The sequence below is a fragment of the Cnephaeus nilssonii genome (assembly GCF_951640355.1).
Source record: "Cnephaeus nilssonii genome assembly, chromosome: 20".
NCBI classification, from domain to species: Eukaryota; Metazoa; Chordata; class Mammalia; order Chiroptera; family Vespertilionidae; genus Cnephaeus; species Cnephaeus nilssonii.
The window spans coordinates 14172672-14196331 of NC_137091.1; the positions used below are offsets into that span (position 1 = coordinate 14172672).

At 56.1% G+C, this 23660-nt stretch overlaps 1 protein-coding gene across 5 annotated transcripts; it reads right to left on the minus strand.

The window, feature by feature from the left end:
• Positions 1-1095: 1095 nt before the first annotated feature.
• On the minus strand, positions 1096-18803 carry RIPOR1 (RHO family interacting cell polarization regulator 1). 5 transcript variants are annotated; one of them, XM_079800410.1, is made up of 22 exons: positions 11266-17577; positions 10315-10441; positions 10042-10194; positions 9820-9898; positions 8629-8652; positions 8479-8532; positions 8189-8341; positions 8034-8097; positions 7895-7938; positions 7751-7816; positions 7127-7275; positions 6923-7052; positions 5177-6841; positions 4971-5092; positions 4095-4227; positions 3724-3859; positions 3439-3600; positions 3013-3171; positions 2687-2883; positions 2515-2598; positions 2312-2402; positions 1096-2174 (listed from the first exon to the last, which is right to left on the minus strand). In XM_079800410.1, exons 1-22 carry the CDS (start codon positions 11282-11284, stop codon positions 2077-2079), a joined length of 3909 nt encoding a protein of 1302 aa, XP_079656536.1. In that variant the 5' UTR covers positions 11285-17577; the 3' UTR covers positions 1096-2076. The 5 variants fall into 5 exon arrangements, with proteins under 5 accessions (XP_079656536.1, XP_079656535.1, XP_079656538.1 ...); XM_079800409.1 differs by having other exon boundaries at positions 4971-5089; positions 7691-7816; XM_079800412.1 differs by lacking the exon at positions 11266-17577 and adding an exon at positions 18664-18803 and having other exon boundaries at positions 1098-2174; positions 7691-7816.
• Between the last annotated feature and the right edge of the window lie 4857 nt (positions 18804-23660).

Here is a 23660-nt window from a genome sequence, read left to right on the forward strand (position 1 = left end):
GGGATAGAAACATAGGAGCCCTATCCATTTCTAGCATTGGCAAGCAGTGATAGAGGGCCACTGTGACAGTTCCAGATGACCCTCAACTGGGATGATTTTTCCACCCTGCATTTCTTGACTAGGCTGTCCTCTCCTGTGGATTGAGCTGTGTGCACTCCTGCCAGCCCAGTCACCCATCTGCACTTTCCCAGAACCCGGCCAGCCAGTGTTTACTTCCTCTTTCCCCACCACACAGGCTGTGCTTTGGATGCAAGTGGACAGTCCTGCTCTACCAGTGGGGTTAGGGTTGGTTCTTGGACTGCAACCCTCCTGCAGGGGACCTTGAAGCAGGCCCAAGCTGTGGCCGGCTTTGGGTGCTGGCTTGGTCTCCATCACTTGTTTGCCTTCTCCACCCTCTGCCATCCCAGCCCACCACCCCAAAAAGCTGAACTGCACACCATCCCTCCCATGACGCCCTTCACAGTTACAGAGGGGGCGCAGAGCTGTGCCAAAGTGCTGAGGGCTGTCTGCCTGCCCGCAACCCCACCCGACTGGAGGGAGCCACCTGCATCCACACACAGGTGTTTCCTGTGCTCCTTCCTGTTGCCGTTTCTTTTTTTTTTCTTCTTCTTCTGCTCAGCGTGGCTTCCCCAGCAGGTGGTAAAGGGCCAGCCAAACCTCTTATACACAGCTCCAAAACACTGGGGGGCGGGGCTCCCTGGGGATCTGGGTCACCCTCTCCCCCCCAAGGAAAGACTGTTGGCACCTCATTAGCTCTGCCTGAGTGCAGGTGCACACTCCCCAGTGTGTCACAGTGGACTCCAGGGTTGGGGAAGGCCCTGCCTGTGCACCGACTCCCTTGCCCCTGGATAATGAAAGCTCTGGAGTGAGAAGGGAAGGGTGGAGGGCCAGTTTCTCCAGCCTTGGGTGTGGGCCTCCCTCAGGCCCTCCTTAGAACAGGCCTGCCATCCTGAAATCCCACCCCACCCTCAAGTTCCTCCCACAGAGCTCTTTGCCTTCTGGGGTTAACACACCTAACAGGCAGCACCTCTGGGGAGATGAACCCTCCCTGGAACCCTGCTTCCCAAAGCAAAAGAGGTCAGCTGGCTGTGGAGGGCCACGGGGTTCAGTCAGGTTTGTTATTACAGAGAGGAGGTGGCTTGGGTAGAGGAGGGATTTGTTTTTAGGGACACTGGGCAGCCTTCCTGGTCTCCTGCTGCGCAGGCCCTAGCTCGTCCCCTCTGCAAAGATCTCCTCTCGCTTACTACCCAGCCCTCAAGGAGCTTCTAGCGCTCAGTCCCCTCTGTAGGAAGCTGCCAGGGCTGAGGGGAAATCTAGAAGCCTGGCATTCTCAGACAGGGTTCTGCTGCCCCCTGGTGGCCAGGAACTCCAGCCACCACCGCGCCTTTTTCTCTGCTCCTTCCTCTTTGCCTCCTGGCAGCAGGGTGCTAGCTGCTAGGGAGCCATTCCCAGGACTGGCACTCTTTGGGCCTTCTCTAGGCCAACTCCGTGGTTTGGCTCCAGCCTGGGCCCCTAGCTTCCTGGCCCAGAGCACGCCCAGCCAGCAGGCTGATCCTCCTCAGCAACACGCCCCCACCCTTTTTCTCTGCCCTCTTCTCCAAGCCCACTTCCAGCTCCTGGGCTCTCTTCCACCCAGATTTCCAGGGCAAAAGCACATGCCATTGTCACAGTTGGAGTGTGGGCATGTCAGGAAGGCCCCAGCCACAGAGTGCTGGAACCAGGAGTTCAGGAGTACACTAGGCCAGGCCATGTAGGAAAGGCATTTTGCTTTTTTATTTTCTGTAAAACTCTGTAAATAAAATACAAAACCAGGGGAGGTGATGGGGCAGAGGCAGGATGGCCAGGCCCGGGGCACTGGGGCACTGATCTGTGGCAAGTGTGCTGAGCTGAGGCTGGGAGGCACTTGACTACAGGCACTGACTCTACCAACCCCAAGGGCAACTGAAGAATATATTAGATTTTCATTGATAGGGATATGTGGGGGAGGGGTGTCTGGAACCAGCCCTCACCCTCCCTGCCACCTGGTGAACCCTGAAAGTGGGGGGATGTGGCACTGAGAGCCAGTGGGTGGGGAGTTTAGAAGGCTGTGCTGGCCATGCTGCCAGGCCCGAAGATGCGGGGCAGGGCGTCCAGCGACTCTTCTAGCCGTCGGTGGGCAGACTGTCCCTCTTCCCCTGCAATGAGTAAGGATGGAGTCAGGAGTAGCCATAGCCTTGGTCCTCCCACCCTTCACCCCATCTCACCCTACCCCCCATCAGCCAAAATATCCCAGAACTCTACTTGACCTGTATCTCCCATCCCCCAGCCTCACCACACTGTTGCAGGCTCTGCCGAGCAGCTTCCCTCACGATTTCTGTGTCCGTTTGGCACAGGTACACCAGGGGCTCAATGCCCTCAGGAGCCTACCAGAGGAGGGAGCACTGAGGTGGGCCCATTGGAGCAGATGGAAAAGCCCAGGGCCCAGGGCTGGGGGAGCCCCCAGGAGAGATAAAGGAGTTGGTTGGCAGGGATCACCTTGATGCAGCCTAAGGCCAGGCAGCCAGCCACTCTCGTCTGCACGTCCTCATCCTCAAGTTGGTTCAGGAAGCACAGTAGGGCCTGGGTAAGGGTAGGAGGGTACTTAGCCAGACACTGGGAGCCTGGGACCCCAGCCTTTGCCTTCAAGGGAGCCCTGCCCCACTCTCACCCTTTTCCGGAAGACAGGGCCCAGTGACAGGCTCCGGAGCTGGGTGCTGACAGCAGCCATGACCTTGTTGTTGCCATGGACGAGCAGGGAGCTGAGGGCCCGAAGCCCGTCCCTTCGTAGCCGCCCCTCAGGTGCCAATCTCAGGGCCTTGAGCACAACAGCCTGATCATCTGAGTTCAGATTCTGCACCAGTAACACTGAAAGAAGGACCTTGGAACAATGTAGCAGCTTCCTGGGGTGGGGTCTTCTGTACATTCATGTCCTCATCCATACCTCAAGGCCCACACATAGTGTTGGGCACTTTGTGATCAGGGCTACTGCCTCACCTTCCTCAGCGGTCTCGGTCACATAGGCCTCCATGGAGGGGCTGTCCAAGGTTTCCACATAACTCCAGAACCGGAAGACAGTGAGCTGCTCTCCAGGGCCTGGCTGGGGCCTCCTCGGCAGCTTCTGCCCCAGCATATCCTCCAGAAACTTGACGCACACTGTGGGAAGCAGTGCCAAAGACCTCGGGGTTTGGATGGACCCACGCCCTTAGAGGAACGGGTGCTCTCACCGCAGGCTCAGATCCAGAGGTCCCTTGCCCAAACCCTACCCATCTGGGTCCTCTTGCACCAAGGCACAAGCCTTGGCTATTTCTTCCCAATGCTCAGCTCAGCACGTCTGTGTGAGCTGACCTGGCTTTCCCTGCGGTCCCATCACTGGGGATCTGAGAAGGGCGGGCAGAGGGGGCAGGTAGGCAGCCTACTCACCAGCCTCAGCTAAGCCTGGCTGGCGCAGGGAGAGACGGGCACCATACTGATTGCAGAAGGTGAGGAGCACCTGCTTCACAGGGCAGATGAAGGGGCTAAGTCCCTCTGTGCACTGGTCCCAGAAGGTCAGGAAGCCAGGCCGAGAGGCTGAGAACTGCACCACTGTGAGGAGGTGTAAGAGACAGTCAGCAACAGAGTAGGCAGGTGGGCAGACAAGTGTAGGTGGGGGAGAACAAGGAAGGAGCTTCAGGGCAGACACCAAGCCAGAGCCCACAGGGCCTTTACCTTCCTGGGCAGAAGTAGCAGGGATTTCCCATCGCCTGCTAAGCTCGCATACCACCTCAAGCACTCGGGCCTCCCGCAGCAGTCGCTCCAGGGCCCACGCCTCCTGACAGCGTAGGGGCCCAAATGTGCCCAGTTTCTGGAGAATAGGGGTGGCCAAGTAGCTCAGATATCAAGGTAGAACTTGGGGAGAGTGAAGCCCAGGCACTACAAGTCCCAGCATGCATTAGGAGAGATTAGAGGGAGCCAGAGTGTGGGAGGTGTTCAGTAAGAGCCAGATGCCAGGGACCTGGGTATTGGGGAATGGAACTCAGAGCAGGTGTGGAGAGCTCTCTGAGGTAAAAGGAGGGTGGGAAGAATACCACTAGCCTCACCAGCAGGAGGCGGCTGCAGTAGTACAGGTGCTGGACCAAGGCAGTGTCCAGAGCTGGACACTCCGTGCTGAGGGGGCGGGCACTGGGTGAGGTGAGGCTGTCTTCAGCCTTAGGCTCCAGGCTGCTTGGGGGCCTGAGAGAAAAATTGTGGCAACCACCTTAGGAGTACACATCACCATCTGGTCACCAGTGTGTTTTTATTAAGTCCCCCCCCCGCCATCCCAGAAGGGAAGAACAGACGCACAGACAACAGACAATGGGTAAGTTCATGGAGAACTTCCAGAAGGAGGAAGGGGCTGGGACCAGCAGTTGGTAGCAGTGGTCTTCAGAGTCCATCTGCCCTGTGCCACATCCAGCTAGGACTGTGGGGTTGCAAGTGAAATGGTCTATGCAATGTGAAATGCAAGGGGTTGTGGCCCAAGGGGCTCAGGGCACAGGGCTGTGACCTGGGCAGCAGCAGACGGAGGAGGGGCCGGGTATGACCCTCAACTTGGAATTTTCAAAGGCCACTTGGTCACAGAGAGCTGAGGGGCCAGGCTCTCCAGGAAAGCCATGGGGAGCGCCTGAAAGGGCTCACGAGCGGATGGAGTCTGGCGAGGGAAGCAGACATTGCAGGGGCGAGGAGGAGGGTGGTCAGAAGCACTAGGGATAAGAAACAGGGCATCAAGACACATGAGGAGTACATGGGAGGGATAAACACAGATGCACCCACAAGCAAGTCCACCCCTCCTGTCCACTTCCAGTCTTGCTGCACTCAATACTCATAGGCTCCACCTGGCCCCACCTCACCTTTCTCCTTCCTTGCCTTACTCCTTCACCTGGCACTTGCCTCACTTACTCACCCTCACCTAACCCCATCTCACTTAGCCCCGTCACCTGTCTCCAGGACCATCATTGTCTTCATCTTCATCCTCATTGAGGAAGCTGAAGCTCTCCAGGGCATGCTCCACAGTGATGCTAAGACTGGAGGCCCGGCTGCGAGTCAGGCCTTGCCTCTGCTGGGGTTGGGAAGGGAGTCAGAGCTGTTGCCACTGCCTGGCTGCCCTTCCTGTGCTGCCACAGCCCAGCCCGGCCCTCCTTACCATGAGCAGACTCTCCAGCCGGATCACCTCCTGCTCCAGGCCCTGCAGCTCTGGGAACTGGCCACGGTAGTCATCCAGGGCAGCCATTAGGGCCCCCAGTGCCTCCTCCAGCCTCCTGTCTCCAGCTCCTCCTGTTGCTCCTGGAACTGGGGCCTGGGCAGTCGTGGCCAGGCTAAAGTCTGAATGCTGGGGCCCAAGGGTTAAGGGTGAGGGAGGGGGGCTTGGGTTCTGAAGGATGGGCTCTGGAGGGTCTGGGGAAGGGCTTGTAAGGGGTTCCCAACTGGAGCAGGCAGGGCTTGGGTAGGAGGTGCTTGGGGCTGTGGGATCTGCCTGAGTGCAGGGAGTGGAAGCTGGATGGCTATGAGACAGTGGGTTGGGGTCCGTGTGTGCAGAGGGGCTGGGGAGCGTGGCAAGGTCTAGAGAAGTGGAAGGGCTTACAGTTACAAGGGTGGGGCTTGTGACAGTGTGGGTGGGGCTTCTGGTGGTCTGGACTGGGTCCTTAGCATCGGTGGTTGGACTTACAGTAGTGTGAGTTGACATACTGGCTTTGTGAGTGGGGCTTGTGGTGGTGTGGGTGGGGCTTTCAATAGTGTGGGTGGAGCTTGTGGTGTGGTTAGGGCTTGTAGTGGTATGGATGGAGCTTGTGGTGGTGTGGGTGGGGCTTGTAGTGGTATGGGTGGGGCTTGTGGTGGTATGGGAGGGGCTTGTGGTGGTATGGGAGGGGCTTGTGGTGGTATGGGTGGGCATTGTGGTAGGCTGGGCTGCGCTCTGGGCACTTGGCGTAGGGCCTGTAGTAGTGGGGGTAGAGAGTATGGGCTTGACGGTAGGGCTTGTGACAATATTTGTCAGGTTTGTGACAGTGTGGCTGGGGCTTGTAGTCTGGACTGGGCTTGTAGTGTTGGGGCTATGACCTGCAGTAGTGAGGGTAGAAAGCACTGACTTGTGGGTGGGACTTGTGGTGGTGGTCTGGCCTGGGCCCATGTCCATGGGGGTAGGGCCTGTAGCAGTGAGGGTAGAGGGCTTTGGCTTGTGGGTAGAGCCTGTGACAGTGTGAGTGACGCTTGGAGCACTGCTGGTAGGGCTTATGGCACTACAGGTAGAGCTTGAAGTAGTGTGGGCGGGACCTGGCAATTCAGGAGAGCCAGAGTCTGTAGCCTTGTGAAGAGAGTTTAGATACACAGATGGGACAGGGTCTGTAGATGGGGGAGCAGGGCCTGTTGCACTGAGAGTGGGGCTTGTGGCAGAATGGTCAGGGTCCAGGGCAAGAGGGACAGGACCAGGATGCTCCCTGTGGGTGGGATTTGGGTGTGCAGGCAGCTTAGATCCCTGGCTTTCTAGGCCCTCAGCCTCTCCTGAAGCTTCAGCCAAGGCAGCATCCACACTGGCCTCACTGATGTGGCTGAGAGTCCGGCTGTAGGGGGCATGCCCATTGGCCAGGACTGGGGCCATGGCTCCCTCCTCATCCGTGGGCCCAGAGGTGGGGATCTGAGGCCTACGGAAGGCAACTTGGATGGGCAGAGGCTCAGGCTGCTGCACCAGGGGCTTTGGGGCTGAGGAATGGCGGGCAGTGCCCGAGAGCTGCGGACTGGATGAATCGTCCGAAGATTCGGATGACAGGGACCATGCTGTCCCATTCTCCAGCTCCTCCTGCCGCCTCAGCATATTCTGGGAGAGAGGAAAGGGCATTTCAGGACCATTTTCAGACCCCTGGGGGATGGTGGGGCCTGAGCCCAGGTTGTGACTCACATAGAAGGCCTGTTCCCGAAGCGAGGGTGTGTCTGGTGGGCTCTGGCTATAGGTGGAGAAGCGCTTGGTGACTGTGGAGGCCTTGTTGACAGAAGCAGCAGCTGAGGGCTGGTCATCTTTGTCGAAGGGGCTGGGGAGGAAAGAGGCTGTTAACAGATGCCCTTGGCTCCTGGCCCTGTCCCCAAGCTCCTCAACCCCACCAACCTCCATGTGACTTCCAGGCTGAGTTTGATGGTGCCGAGGTCATTGATGTCCACAGCCACAACCTGGGGCAGGGCGGCAAACAAGTCCTTGGTCTCGCAGGAGACGCTGCCTACAACCACGTGGTTGGCCAGGCCCTTCAGCTCTGTCACCTATAGCCAAGAATGCATCATGGGGTCACCGGAGTGTAGGGGTCATGAGATCATGGGAGATCAAAAGTTTGAATTTGCATAGAGGTTTTGCAATGGTCACAGGGTCATGGGGTCATGCGGAGGTTGCAGGGATTGGAGTTCTCTGGGTAATAGGGCCGTGGAAGCCTGAAACATCCTGTGAGCATGGGGATCAGAGAGGTCTGACTTTGTAGAGTCATTGAGGTCATGGGGATCATAGCCTCATGGGGACTTGGGGGGTCAAACAGGCACAGGGTCAGAAGATCATGGCATCACATATTCACAGGGCCATGGAGCCAGGAGGGGTGGGTCACAGGGTTGTACGGGTCAAAAGGGGTTCACAGGGTCCTGGAGTTACAGGATCATGTGTCCTGTGGTCCTGGGCAGAGACATTAACCTTGATGGACAGGAATTCCGTGAGCAGAGGAAGAAAGACCGTTTCCTCACTGTCCCACACCTGCTTTCCACTACCCTCAATGCGGCCCCGTAGTTTCCAGCGCTGACGCCCGTATTTCATACAGATCTAAGGGAACAAGCAGGATGAGACAGCCCTTGGTGTTGTGACCCTGCCATCCCAGCCCGTCCCTGCACATCCTCATACCTCATACTGATCACCCACACACAGCCTGGCGAAGCCAGCCAGTCCTGGGAGTGGAGGAAAAGAAGAGCCATATTGAGGGAGGGGTCTCAGGCACACACTTCCCTCTCCCTACTACCGGTCTGCCCCCACCACTCAGTACCTTTCATCCGGAGATGGAACTCTCCCAGCTGTGCCTCCAGCTCACTCTCCAGCAGACACATGCTCTGGGAGGGACAGGCAGGGACAGGAGAGGGTCAACAATCAGTCCACTCTCCCATACCCTGAGCCTCTGCCTCCTGGGCACCCATCCCTCACCTCTGTGTACTCTCGATGCCCGCGAGTGGCCTCAGCCAAGCTGTCCCGGGCCTCACGGCTCCCTGGGGACCCGGTGGTGTAGGCACGGACCATGTTGTAGGCACCATCCCGGAGACGCCGCTGGACACAGTATGCCTCGTATAGCTCGTCGATCTGGGCAGGTGAGTGGAGTGGCAGTGGGGGGATTGAGACTCACTGCTGGAGTTGCTCACCCAGGGCCTAGCATCCCCATCTCCCTAAAACACCAACCCCGAAACCCACACATGTATTCATGCATGCTGCGTATGTACCTTGCTGGCATGGAACTCCAGCCGTCGCATGAAGCGTTCAATGGACTTGACTTGCTGGGGGAGAGGTGTGTCAGGAAGAGCCTGAGGCCCAAAGCCCTTTATCCTCCCCCATGAGCCAACCTCTTCCAACACCATTCTCTATACACTCACCTTGTCCAAGTCATACAGGAAGCCCTGCAGGGGAAGATGAGAGGGAGCACTTAGAAGGTATAGTATGTATTCCAGCAGGGCACTTGTTACTCAGACCCATCTAGCTCCTCTCCTTTTTTTTAAATGTATTTTTATTGATTTCCGAGAAGAAGGGATAGGGAGAGAGAGAGATAGAAACATCAATGATGAGAGAGAACTGCAAACCCAGGCATGTGCCCTTGACTGGAATCAAACCTGGGACCCTTCAGGGCGCAGGCCAATGCTCTATTCACTGAGCCAAACTGGCTAGAGCTAGCGGGCTAGCTCTCTCCTTTACAGCCTTCCTCCCCCTCACACCACAATCCACAGCCGCTCCAGTCAAAGCAGGGATTGACCAACCTTTCCACATGTCTGAACTTTGCTGGGTACTGGTGACAAAGATATGGTCCCCAAGAACCCTCCAGCACCCTTCCCACCATTTCTGCCCTGGGGTCCCTCCCCTAGCCCACTCCCTTTCCTGCAACCCCTAGGAAGGGAGCTCTGTGCTCCCCATGCGTGGTTCCCACTACCAGGGAACTCCTATTCATCCTTCAAAACCCAGCAGAAGTGTTTCCTCCTTTGGGATGCCCTGAGCTGTTCCCTAGGAAGAACCATGGCTCTCCCTCAATACCACTACAATATAATCTGTTATTCATGTCTGTGGGGGTCCACCCACCCCACTGGAAGCTCACATGGGCAGGCACTGGGTCCCAGGCAGAAAGTGCAGTCTGGGGAATGTGGGGATAGAAACTCCCCCAATATATATATATATATATATATATATATATATATATATATATATATTTTTTTTTTTGATTTTTTACAGAGAGGAAGGGAGAGGGAGAGCGAGTTAGAAATATCGATGAGAGAGAAACATCCATCAGCTGCCTCCTGCACACCCCCTACTGGGGATGTGCCCGAAACCAAGGTACATGCCCTTGACCAGAATTGAACCTGGGACCTTCAGTCTGCAGGCCGACCCTCTATCCACTGAGCCAAACCACCGGTCAGGGTCCCAACCTTTCTTAATATCCCCTTTTCTAGTCACACCCAGACCAAGTCATCCCAGAAAACGGCCTTGATGTCACCCAGGGTTGGCCCTCCCCAGCCCCCCACACTACAAGGGCAAAAAGCATTAGTAGTCCAGGGCATCCTTGTCAACCCTTCACTCACCAGGCGGGAATTCCTCTTGGATTCCTTTATCTGCACTTGGAGTTTCTCCTGCTCCTGCTGGTGTACTTCCAAATAGGCCCTGGGAAAAGGGGTGACAACAAAAATGATCTTACCGCTACAGCCTCCAGCTGCCCAGGGTATAGGCAGTGGGGAGAGGGTGTGAGGCTGGGGAAGGTTCCCACTAGCAGAAAGAGGATGGGGGCTAGGGAGCGAGTTGCTTACGTCAGGCCCCGCTTGAGCGCAGCGTACACCAGGTCCAGCCGCTCTGGCTGCGGGACCTTGGGGGCTGGGTGCGCCACTGCAAACATCCTGGACACTCGAGAGAGCGCTGGGGCCTTCCGTGGGGGGCCCGGGGGACTGAAGGCCGGGAAGCTCCTGAAGAAGAGGCTGCACTCAGAAAGGGTCAAGAAGGAATCCCCCAAACCCTCACTGCACACTCAGCTCCAACCCAGTCTAACTCTCTTGACCCCCATCAGACCCCCCTCTGCTGCGTACCTGGGCCCCCGCTCGTGGCTGCCGAGGACGCCTGCGAAGGACTGGCTCCTATTGACCCGGGCGCTGAGCAGGCGGCGCTGCGGCCGCACCGACAGGGACATCATGGAATGAGTCCGCGCGGGGCTCCCTGGGGGTGGCGAGGGCGAGTGTCCAGCGCCAATCGGGCCCTTGAACCCCCACTCCGCGGCCCGTCCTCCGTATCCCAGTCCTGCGGACACGGCCTGACGACGGGAGTCCGACAACCCCGCCGGCCACTACGCTAATGACAGGGCTGCCTCGGGCGTCTCGGCCTTGGACTCTGCGTGGCCTCGGCTCGGCCCCCACTTCCTGCAGAGGTGCAGGCTCCGCCCGCCGCAGGGGGCAGGAAGGGGGGTCGCGCGGGGACCCTCCTCCGGCTGGGAAGGGGCAGGAAAGGGGCGGGGCGCGCGAAGAATGTGCGGAAGCGCCTGTTTACCCGAGGGCGGGGCAGACTCCGCAGCCCTGCCCCTGATCTCCCCCCAAAGTGGACCAGGAGCTCCGCGCCCGCACCCTGTGAGGCCGCTGGAGGTCACCTGGCGGGGCGGGGTGCACGCTTTGAGCCCAGCGGAGCTGCCCGACAGGCCCGGCCGGCGCGGGTTTGGCTCCTGCGACCCGCCCGCTCCGGGTAAGCTGCTCCCTTCCAGCCCCCATCGCTTCCCAGGCGCCCAGACGCCAGAGCCCTCCCGGCGCCCAAAGCCGGGGGATTCCCAGAGTGGGGGGCAGTGCCGAGAAATGCCCCGCCCCCTTCACTTTCCTGCGACTCAGACCTGGAAACTGAGTCACGGACGCTTTCGACCGCGCCCTTAGAGGGAAGAGATCTTCCATGGACCCCCCACCCCTCTCCGGAGAAACACGCACCCCTATCCCCCAGAATCCGGCCCGCACCCCGTGGAGTTAGCCCCTGAGCCTTCGCAGCCCCAGGCCGGGTCCTACCTTTCTTCTTGGTGTTCATGGTAGGTCCGGGACAGCCCCCCACGTCCCGCGCTTGTCCCCACGCCCCGTGTCCCCGCCGGACCAGGGCCACTCGGTGCCCGCCAGGCTGGGCTCCGCGCTCGCTCCCAGGGACTGGCTCGGGCTTCAGCTCTTCTCGGCGCCGCCCCCCGCCCAGTTCCTGCCGCCTGACTCAGCCCGCCGGGATGGGGCGGGACGGGCGGACCAGGGGGGCACCCGGGCCGCGGCCAGCCCCGCCTCTGGGAGGGGTGACTGGGGGTTCCCCTCCGAGAGGGGACTGGCGGGGATCTTCACGGGTGGGATCAGGAGTGTGGGTAAAGGGAGTTAAGCCGTGAATATGGAGGGATAAATAGAATGAGGACACTGAGTGCCGGGTGGTTTGGGCGCAGTTCAGTTCGGCATAGGGGGCTCACAGAGTGGCTGTTGAGGCGTGTTGAAAAAGGGCTGAACACACAGAGAGCTGAGAGTTGGGGTTCTGAGTGTGAAGGCTAGAGAGTGGCAGCTGAGTGGAGGGGCTGTGCCAATGGGCATACAGTCAGGCACTGAACATGAGGGGTCAGAGAGGCTGAGAAGGGAAAGGAGCTATCGGTGTGGGATATTCTGTGTCACTGCCCCGAGAAGGAAGCAGAGAAAGAACAGGGTACAGCCCCATGCACCCCGACCCCCACCCATCACCCACAGAGGGGGTGCTCAATCTGGGCACTCTCCCTCCCCACCACCCCAGGTCCCAGGCAAGAGAACCCACTGTCCAGCCAGGGCCTCCTCTCTAACAGAAGCTGCTTCCTAGGGTGGAGCCCCATCCTCCTGGCCTCCAGTTCCCATGGGCCAAATCCCCTTAGTGTGAGCCCTTTCCTGGCCCAGTAACTCTTCTTTGAAAACCCCTTGTTGCCTGGAGGTGGTAGCTCAGTGGTTGAGCATTGACCTATGAACCAGGAGGTCACATTTCGATTCCCAGTCAGGGCATATGCCCAGGTTGCAGGCTCAATCGCTGATCATGCAGGAGACAGCCAATTAATGATTCTCTCTCATCATTGATACTTCTATCTCTCTCTCTCCCTCTCACTTTCTCTCTAAAATCAATTTTAAAAAATAATAATAAAAGAAAACCCCTTGTCCACTTCCAATCAGGATAGAGGCCACCATGCCTAGGGTCCACTGGGCATCCCATGTCCTCAGAGGGACAGTTGCTCGTCCATCTCAAACACTCCTGCTCCTTGATGCTTAGTTCTGTTGCACGGGGCTTCCTTTCTCCCCAAGAAGCTAGGGTGGACCCAGGCATCTACCTTTCCAATAAGCCCATCAGCCCCCTATAGATTCAGATGCCAGATGTCCAAGGACCCCAGTTTGAGAAATGCTATCCCCTGTTCCCTTCTTGAAAAATGGGTGCTAGCACCCTACATCGGGAAATATGCATTCAGTGAGCTACCTGTCCAACACTGGCCTCGCTGCATCCTTCAGCTCGCTCCCCAGCCATGGGAACACCCCAGCCTTATCTCCTGGCTCCGGAATGCCCCTTTCCTAAATCACAACCACACTGACTCTCCGTCACCCCCACCTCACCTGCTTCTACCTGAGGCCTCTTGGGCTCTCAGCTGATTTATTCAACTATTCACTGAATGACAACCCTGGGCACTGCCCCCCACCCCGGGAAGAGGGCCCATATGACTCCCGCATGTGCCAGTAACTGGAGATACCGCCGGAATTGCACAGACAGCACCCTGCACAGAGCTCACAATCCGCCTCTGCTTTCTTTCTCTCTGCCAGCTCCCTCCTACCTTCTCTTCCCTACCTTCTCTGCACACCCTTCTCCCAGCCTTAATCCACAGCCGTGACTCGTCACTCGCCTGCTGCTAATATCCCCAGCGTTCTGTGCTTCTCTCCTACCTGGCAGAAGCCAACCCTGGACAACCTGACTCCCTGACTTCTCTGCACCTGCACACAGGCTGGCAGGAGCTGCCAGAGGCCTTGGCCCAGCAGCTGGGCTGGAACTACAGAGCAATTCTCAACCTCGGCCGGGCTCTCATTTCCCGCTGGAGAAATCCTAGTCATCTCTGTCCCTTCTCATAGAAGAGGAGTGTTTCAGACTTTCTCCACAGGCCTCAAACAAATGCAAGTCACTCGCACATAAAAAATGAAAACAGCCCTGGCAACTACCCAAATGGCCATCAGTTGATAATGTAATGCTCTACAACAAAAAGAATAAACATACAACTACATGCAATAATATGGATGAATCTTACAGACATGATGTGATGCTGAGTGAAAGAAGCAAGACCACAAGAGAGGATATATCTATGATTCCTCTGATGCGAAGTTCAGAAATGGGCCAAACTCATCTATGGTTATAGAAATCAGAATAGTAGTTACCCTTGAGAATAGTGACTGGAAGGGGACACGGGGCTTCCAGGGAGGTGCTGATGTTCAATTTCCTAATCTGGGTTCTATTTCCAAATCCTATGTAGTTGTGTTCCCTTGTGAAAATGTATCGAGCTGTACCACTGAATGTGCCCGTTTTGTATGCATATTATATTTCAATATCAAGTTGACTTTAAATAAATAACTACAAAAAGAAATGAGACCCTCTGTGGACCTATTTTTCTTTTCTAGCAACCCCCCCGCCTTAAGTCTCTCAGAGACAAGTTTACGGAAGAGATGTGTACTTACATTTCCTCTCCACACCACCCACTCCTCTTCTCATCCTGGACCGCCTTCTGTACCCACCACTCCCCTGACTGGTCTGGATGAGGTCACCAGTGCCTCCCTGCTGCTGAATCCAGTGTCCAGTGTTTAGTCCTTATTCTGCTTGATCTCCGCAAAGCTTTTCACTCTGTGGCTCTCCCCCTCTCCCATAAGCCCTTCCTTCCCTTGAATTTCAAGAGGCAACATGCCCCTGGTTTACCACCGATCTCTCTGGCTGCACATCTTACTTTCCCCCAGAGGATCTGTCTTTCTCCCCATCCCCAAGTGGGGCTCATTCTTCCCACCCTTGGGCTGTGTACACCTCCCACAGTTCAATGCCATCTAAATGTTGCCAGCTTCCTTATCTCTTCTTTGCCCAAACTGCTCTTCTGAGCCTCAGTCCTGTATATCCAACTGCCTGCCTGTTGTCTCCCAAAAGCTGAGTGACAATGCAGAGTGGGCAATTAGGGATGTGCTGACTTGGTAGTTCCCAAACTGAATTCACCACTTTCCTCCACTGTCTATTTACCCAGTTCCATGAGACAGAAACTAGGAGTCATCCTGGATGCCTCAGTTTCTGTTACCCTCCACATCCACCAAGCCACCTACTTCTGCCATCTCTGGATCCTGCCCCCTCTCCTCTACCCCAACAGATAGAATTCAGGTCCAAGCTACACCAGCTCTCACCTAGAACCCTACTGCAGCTTCTTAATGAACTCCCCATCTCCACTCTTATTCGTAATGATCCATTCCTTTTGTTGTTGTTAATCCTCACCTAAGGATCTTTTTAAAATATATATATATTTTATTGATTTTTTACAGAGAGGAAGGGAGAGGGATAGAGAGTTAGAAACATCGATGAGAGAGAAACATCAGTCAGCTGCCTCCTGCACACCTCCTACTGGGGATGTGCCCGCAACCAAGGTACATGCCCTTGACCGGAATCGAACCTGGGACCTTTCAGTCCCAAGGCTGACGCTCTATCCACTCAGCCAAACCAGTTCAGGCTTCACCTGAGGATCTTTTTCCATTGCTTTTCAGAGAGAGTAGACAGGAGGGAGGAAGAGAAACGTCAATGTGTCTCTCTCACATCAACTGGTTGCCTACTGCAAGTGCCCCAACCAGGGGCAGGGAGTGAACCTACAACCAATGTACATGCCCTTGACTGGGAATCGAACCCGTGACCCTTGGGTGCACAGGCCAGCACTCTAACCACTTAGTCACACGGGCCAGGTTGATCTGTTGTTTATTCAATAACAATATTGCTCTCCTTAAAATTCCAGTCACCTGACAATGCCAAAAACTGTGCTTTATCTAGTGCTTTCCATAGGCCAGACACTACACTGTGCTTAATTGACAAACATCATTTCATTTAATTCTAGCACCAACCTCATGGGGTACGTCTTATTAGTCCCATTTCACAGATGAGAAATCGGAGACTAACTGGCTGTGGGCAAGACATTCCTTCACCTTTTTGGTCTTTGGATACACCCATCTGTTAAATGAGGGTAACAATAATAATAACAACAGCTAGGTCACAGGGCTATTGGGGGAATGAAATGATAGACTTTCCTCCATAAGGGGTGTTTGGGGAAGGCAGAATTGTATGTGAGGTAGGGAAATTGGGGTGGACACACTACCACACTGAAAACACACAAATATTCATTGTTGTTATTAACAATTATTAACCTGCCCAAGATTACACAGCTGGTAAATGGCAGGGCCAGGATTCAAACTCAGGAGGCCGGACCTCAGGACTCTAAATCTTTAATGTCCCTCTATTCTGACTCCTGTGAAACATCCGTGGGTAACTTCCTGCTCCAAAGATGAAGTCCAGACTCTCTAACATGACCCACAAGACTGTTGCTTCCCTCAGGTACCTTCAATCACTCCCCTCACAGTCCCCTGCTCCCCCCATGGTCTTTCTGTTCCAGCTGCTGAGATTCTCTCTCAATCCCTGCAAGGCTTTTCAGCATTTGAGCAGCAGCCCCCTATCGCTCCTATACCCTCTTCCAGTTATTCTCACCCTGACCAATTCCCTCTCCCTTTTCAAGTCTTTACCCTATGACTTCTTCCTCCAGGAAGTCTGCCTGGGGTTGGTTCCCCTTTTAGGTCTCTCATAACTTCTCCCTCTGGTCCCTGAGGCCACATAACTAGTCTTCAGTTCTCCTTTAGGGTCTGTCTTCCAACCAGACTGTGAATTCTGGAGCCTGGGGCCTGTAGGGTTGGCTCACTGCAGTACCCTCTGGGCCTGCACCAGGATGATGAAGGAGGCGGGGAGCTGAATGGGGGGTAGGGGGGAGGCTGAGCGAACTGCGCTGCCCAGACACAGGAACAGCAGATCCTGAGCTACTGGAGGGGTAGATTTCAAGTCTGGCCTACCCTAACTCCCAGACCCCACATACAAGTTTCCCTGTCCCTTCCCCACTTTCTCATGTCAGCAAGTAAGTTTCTACTCCCTGGGATGGGGCAAGGTGGGGGGGTCCCCTGGAATTCTGGAACTGAGTGGGTGGGTTGGACTCAGAGCATGCTGAATGTCCCATCGATTTTCTTTCTCTGACTCGGGCTTTGCTGCCACCAACCCCCTAGTCCCACAGGGACCAGGATGTGTTACTGTTGGTCCAGACTCCTCCCAAGTGACTACTGGCATATCCATCTGAGTGACCATTTCATGGGGGTGGAGAGGCAGGATCTCCCTCTGCTGCGGGGAAGGAAAGAACTGAATCCCTTGAGCTAAGGGAGACAGACCAACTGAACTGGTGGGGGTTGGCTGACAAGAGCCAGTGGATTCTCTGGACTGACACCAGCCCTGAAGTCTGCTCTGGATGTGGGAAAGAACCCAGGTCCCAAAGGTGACAGGGCCTGCAGGGGAGCTCTGGCCACCTTCATGACTCCAGATCCTGCAACCCCCAATGCCCTCCACACACCCAAACTTGTGCACTTGTGTGAGACAGGAGGTCCCACCACCTGCACGGCCAGCTCAGCGGTTTGCCAAGCCAATCAAACCAGGCCAATCGCCTCTGGAAGTCCCAGTCCAGCCCCGCCCCACAGCCCAGCCACGACAGCCCCGATTGAGGTAAACAGAAGCTAAAAATAATCCGGGCGAGGGGGGCTGCAAGGGAGAATGGGATCCCTCCTGAGCCTGCCCCCGTCTCCATGGCAATGCCCCAAACCCGGTTGCTGACGTCATGCCAAACTGCTGGAGCAGGGAGGGCGAGGGGCGCAGCACGGCCTGGGACCCCCCACCCCGGAACCAGGCGGAGGCAGCCCGGTGGCCTCACTTCCTGCCGGCCCCCTCCCTAGTCAGCTGGTCACATTCCCCGGCCGGCAGGCTTCATGCTGGAAGCCTAGCGGCTTCCTGGGGCCAGGGGCGTGGAGTCCCAGCCGCTGCGAGGGGTTGCCCTGACTCAGCGGCACCCTTCCCGCCAGCTCTTCCACCCCGGAGGAACCATCCTGGCACCCTGCGTGTTCCTCCCTCCCCCACTCAAGTTCAGGCTCCCAGCTCTCTGGCTGTTGCCCCAACAGCCAGGACCCAGAGTGAGGGTTGAAGTGGGAGCTAAGTCAGGCCTCCTAGTGTCTTGCTGGAGTATTTGTATTTCACTCTCTGGTTCTCATCCCCCCCCCACCCCCACCGCCTCCCCCGCCTGTCCTCCTCCTTGCCACGGAGGTGGATAGTATGTGCAGAGGCAAGGATTTTAATTCCCACCTCTCCAAACCAGCTGTGTGACCTTGAGAATACTACTTAACCTCTCTGGGCCTATTTCTGCATCTGCCAGATTGTCAGACCCTCCAAGAAGACTGTGCGGGAGCTGAATACTACAGACCCAGGGCCAGGCCCCACTGATGGTGCCTGGGGCACCGTTATTGTTATATTGGACTGCACGTAGAATGTGCTCACCAGCCAGCCTGAACATCCTCTAGGAGCAACCCGGTAGAGCTGGCCTGGAAGGGTCAATCCCAGAAGTTGCACTCAGGCCTCACCGGGGAGAGGAGGGTACTGAGACCCAACTCATCCCTGGTGAGCAGCCCCTTCCCCAAACCGGTTCTGCAGGGTGCTCAGGCCTGGCTGCTTGCAGAGACCCCACACCAGCCTCCAATTTCCAGGGACAGGGTCTGTTCTCCCACCGCGCAGGGGCGATCCTCTCCGGCTTCAGCCGCACCAGGTTTGGGCGGAAAGCCCAGGCCAGGCTAGGACACCTCGGGCCAGGCCCCAAAGCGGCTTAGGTCGGTCGGTGGGGCCGGCAAGATGAGCTCATCTTGGAGGCCGACTAGGACCCCTTTCCGCCTCCTCCCCATTCCTAGCTCAGCCTCTCCAGTGGCGAAGGCAGCGGGGCTCCCGGGAAGCGACCATGCCAGGTCCCAGGCTGGCGCCCAGGGCCCGCCCTCAGGCCTGGCCCGCTCCAGAGCCCTGGGGCACCGGCCGCCTGGGACTTGCTGTGGGTTGGAAGGAGGCAGCTCCGGGCGCGGTAGGGCCGCAGGCGACGTCTTTTGTGGGCGAAGCTGCGTCCTCCGCGCCCAGGGGGAGGGGAGGAACGACCCCGCGCGGCCCGGGCCCGGGTATGGAGTGATGTGGAACAGGGCCGCAGCCAGGGCAACAGATCCGGGACCTACGGGGCGGCGCTGGCTGGGGATGGCGGGGGGGGGGGGGGGGGGTCACCCCCCACTCGGACCACGGCTCCCGGAAACGGCGGGGACACTCACATGGCTGAGCTGGGCTACGCGGACCTCGCGCTCTCTTCGCTGCCTGGCCTGGTCGCACCGCAGCTGCCGCTGTCGCCGCGGCCGGCGCCCGCCTCTCCCAGCACCCCGCCGCCCTGCAGCCCCGCTCCTCCCCCGGCCCGTTGGGCCCCACCCACTGCGCTCCCGCAGCTCGGGCACCCCTGAAGGCGCCCACTGCTGGCTCCGCCCTCTGGGCTAACGGGGCAGCTGGTGGCCCGCGGAGTCCACCAGCTTGCGGGTAGGCGGGACCCTGGAGGACGTCAGGGTGGCGAGAGCGCTCGGGATCGGCGGGAACAGGGCGGCTCTACGGGAACCGCTCGCAAAGGCAGTCCCATTGCTTCCCACTCATACCCCAAAACCGGGTTTGTGGGAGAGCCCCACTTGCTGGTCCCCTCCTCAGATTCCATGACCTCTAGAGACTTTCAGCACCTCTTCTCCCCCACCCCCCAATCTGTGACCGCCTGAAACAGTTCCTGGGGCGGCCACTGTTGGGTTGGGTTGGTTAGAGGAAGGAATCAGGGGCAGATTCAAAAGGGGAACAGGGAGGCCTGAATCCTAGCCATGGGACCCCTTCAGCCATGTCTTCTGGGCCAGCCTCGGTATCCCTGCTGTGGAGGCAGGCTGCCACCATCTGGGCTCTGAGCCAAGCGAGGCAGTCACCACTCATTGGGTAAGACGTCTTGGGAGTCTTAGGTCTTGCGCTCTTAGCATGGATGAGTTATCTGAGCTTGGGCACATGTTGGCCATCGGGGCCAGAGCCCAGTCCTTTCCCATGAGGGGTCTGGAACACTGACTGGCTCTCCACTAGAGCGGGTTGAGGTGGAGCTGAGAGCTGACCCCACACTGGTGTCCAAGGGCCAGCTCCGCTCCCCCACCCCTCCCATCAGTGAGACACCGCTGGCCCTCTTCAACCTGGATGCTCTGGGCTGGGCCCCTGGACCATCAGGCTTTACTTCTGTAGTCCTTCACCTTTAGAGGTAGCACAGACACACCCAGAAGTGGTTTGAGGGACTTTAAGAGGTTCCTGAACAGCCCTGGCTGGTGTGGCTCAGTTGATTGGGCTTCCTCCCATGCACCAAAAGGTTGCTGGTTTGATTCCCAGTCAGGGCTCATGTCTGGGTTGTGGGCTCGATCCCTGGTGGGATGTTTCTCTCTTCTCCCTCTTTTTAAAAATCAATAAACTATTCTTTAAAAAGAAAAAAGAGGTTCCTGAATATACTCCTGAGAAGTGGGGGTGGGGAGGGGAGGGGGACACAGAGGCCCTCAGCACTGACATCCTCTCCCTCATCAGTTCTTACCAGAGACACACTTCACCTTCTCCCAGCTCTCCGGCCCCTCCTCTTCATCTCCCTTGTCAGCACTCCCTTTTCTGTAGTCCTTAAGCCTGGGGATTGATTGTTTCCAGGGACTGGATTCTTTATCTCCCCCCTCTCCCCCCCCCCCCAAGATATAATCCAGTCTCAGGGCTTCCATCCATCCAAAGCCTTCCTGTGTGCCCAGAGCCTTCTTCGGTTCCAGAGCTTCTGGACAACCCACTAGATCTCATGACCTTCCCCAGAGGGACTCTTCTTCCTTCGTCCTCATGTCTACAAAGCACTGCTGAGCCACATACTGGACCTCTCCAGAGCTGCCCAAACTGACACCCATTGGCTCCTGCCATCTCGAAAATCATCTCAGCAAGGCATCCTCTGACCACTTTCTCTGAAGACAGCCTCTCCTTGTTATTATCGGTCCCCATGTCCTGTGGACTCATGCCTTCATGTCACTCATTACCACCAGGCAGCATGCATGCCCATGTGTGCTCATGGGCCTAAACCTACCTCACTGCAGGTCTCTAAGCTGTGTGGGGGCAACAGCAATAGAAATCCTAGTCACCACTGTTTCTGGCTCACAATGGGAGTTTAAGAAATATTGTGCCCTGGCTGGGTAGCTCAGTTGGTTAGAGCATGGTCCCAATATGCCAAGGTTTTGGGTTCCATCCCCAGTCAGGGCACATACAAGAATCAACCAAGGAATTCATAAATAAGTGGAACAGCAAGTCTCTCTCTCTCTCTCTCTCTCTCTCTCTCTCTCTCTCTCTCTCTCTCTCCTCTCTCTCTTCTCTCTCCCTTCTTCTCTCCCTCTCTTTCTTCCTCTTTCTCTCTAAAATCAATAAAAAAATATTTTTTGAATGAGTGAGTTGTATGAGTAAATGCATGAACTCTGATGTCCTCCTCCCTGACCCCCACATTCCTTCAGCCTCCTAGTTCTGTTGATTCAACCTCCTTAATATGTTTCAAATTCATTCCCTCCCCCCTGCACCTCCCACTATCAGTACTCTGTTGTTTATTAATTGACTTACTGAGCACTCAGGGCTGGGCAGCATGCTGGCCCCTGGGTGGCAGTGGCATAGGTGTCCCTGTGCCGTTCCTGTGCCGACTGTGGAACGCTTTCTCAGTCTGGAATTCCAGAATTGTACTCCCAGAACATTCCCACTTTTAATGGATGATTCCCTCACCTTTCATAGTCAATTAATCACTTTGTCCTGTGTCTGGCCACGTCTCTGCATTGTCACAACTAGTACCTGGGCCTGAGGGGAAGTCACTGGGCTTCATGGGGAAAGAAGGAAGTAGAGCCCAGCTGGTGTGGCTAAGTGGTTGAGCATCAGCCCATGAACCAGAAGGTCACATTTAGACGGTTAGACTCCCGGTCTCCCGGCCGGGGCACATGCCTGGGTTGCGGGTTCGATCCCCAGTGAGGGGCGTGCAGGAGGCAGCCAATTGACGATTCTCTCTCATCATGGATGTTTCTATCTCTCTCTCCCTTCATTTCTTTCTGAAATCAATAATATATATATATATATATATATATATATATATATATATATATATATATTTTTTTTTTTTTTTAAAGACCTGTGTCCTCTGACTTCCCACTCACCCCTTCTGAGAACCCATTGCTGCCTATTGTCCTTCTCTGTAACCAGGCCAGGCTCCCCAACCTGTGACCACCAGGGCCAGGCATGGATGGGGCTGCAGTGAGTAAATGGGACACCTGAGCCTTTACCTCTCTGCCTGCCCAGAGGCCTTGAGTGAGAAACAGCCGTTGAGGCCCACAGGGTGCCTTCCCCAACAACCTGTGAGGCAGGCAAGGGAGGACACAGCGGAAACCCATTTCACAGAACAGTCACCTGAGGCTCAGGGAAGGGAGGGCCTTTCCATGGTCTTGTCATTAGGAAGGGGTGGTGTCTGAGCTCCTCAGCTCACTGAGTCCTAAAGAGCTGAGCTCTGAGCCAGGCATCACTCCCTGAGCACTAGTCTGACTGGCACTGGGCTGGGGACTGAGGCAGACCTCCAGTCATCGCCATTCCTACCTCGAGCAGTTCATATTCTTGAAGGGATAGGCTCTGGCCTGAAAAAAACTCCTCTATTAGATGGCAGAGCGCGGTGAGAATGACAGAGAACCCTGGGTCCTCATCTATGGCACAACTAGTTCTATTTTTGGAAGTAATGCAGTTCAAGTCCCAAATCCCCCAAAAATGGAGGCCCCTCACACCCCACCTACAGGCCCCATGGCTACAGCCCTCTGTTATGCAACTTCACCCCCAGCTTTCTGTGAGGGGAGAGAATAAAGCCTGTCCCTTATTGTGCCTTCGGCCCAGGCCTCAGATAGAGTGTGCAGCATTCACTCATTCATTCACCAGGTATTCAATAAGCATTTGAGGAACCTGCTGTGTGCTCAGCCCTGAGGGGATCAAAAGTGGGAGGACAGAGGTGAGGCCACCTCGTCCCTGCCCATGGGAGCTCACTGACTATCAGGGCAGGTACATCCCAGAGTCTCTGCATCTTCTGTGTCACCGAGTGTGTATGAGATCATGATTGTGTCTGTGTGCACGTGTGTGTGTGTGTGTGTGTGTGTGTGTGTGTGTGTGTGTGTATGTGTGTGAGAGAGAGAGAGAGAGAGAGAGAGAGAGAGAGAGAGCGAGCGAGCGCTGGTTAGGAAGGCTTTGTAGGGAAGGAGCCCTTAACATGGCAAGTTGTTGGGGCACCATAGGCAGGCAGAAGATAGGTTTTTGGAGGAGTGTCTAGGGCAGAGAATGCAGTAGAGTTTAAGGAATGGAAGCGAGCAGCAGCCTCTCTTGCTGGCAGGAACAAGAACTTAATATGGATGGAGAATTGTGTGAGTCTGTGTTGGGGATGCGGCCAGTCATGAGAGGCCCTGGGAACTGGCTGAGGAACATGAATTTTACCCTCGGTGATGGGGAACCTGGGCTTTAAGCTGGGGAATTTTGTGGTCACATGTGTGCTTTGCAAGGGTCACTCAGGCAGTGCATGGAGGGGGCAAATAGGGCAGAAAAAGGCTGCTATTATTTTCCAGCCAAGGTCATGGTGGCCTTGGAGAGGGGATGGAGAGAAGGAGACATTTGAAAAATGTGCAGGAGCCCTAACCGGTTTTGCTCAGTGGATAGAGCATCGGCCTGTGGACTCAAGGTTCCCAGGTTTGATTCCGGTCAAGGGCATGTATCTTGGTTGCGGGCACATCCCCAGTAGGGGGTGTGCAGGAGACAGCTGATCGATGTTTCTCTTTCATCGATGTTTCTAACTCTCCCTTCCTCTCTGTAAAAAATCAATAAAATATATTCTTTAAAAATAAAAATAAATAAAAGATGTGCAGGAGGCAGAGGGAGGGCTGGGTGACTGATGGGATGTGGGGTCTGGAGTGGGAGACAGCCCAGATGATGCCAGGGTTTGGGGCCTGGGTGATGGGTGTATGCTGGTGTTTTCCTTTTTCTTTTTTTAAAAACGTATTTTTATTGATTTCAGAGACAGTGATATCGGAGCTGAGACCTGAATAACAAGAAGCAAACGGTCATTGAATAATCCGGAACAGCAGGGGCAGAGGGAACAGCAGGGGCAGGGGCCAACATCTCGAAGATGAGCTTGCTGTATTTGAGTCATGTGGAAAGGAGGTCTCAGAGGTGGCAGGGTCAGGTCAGGTAG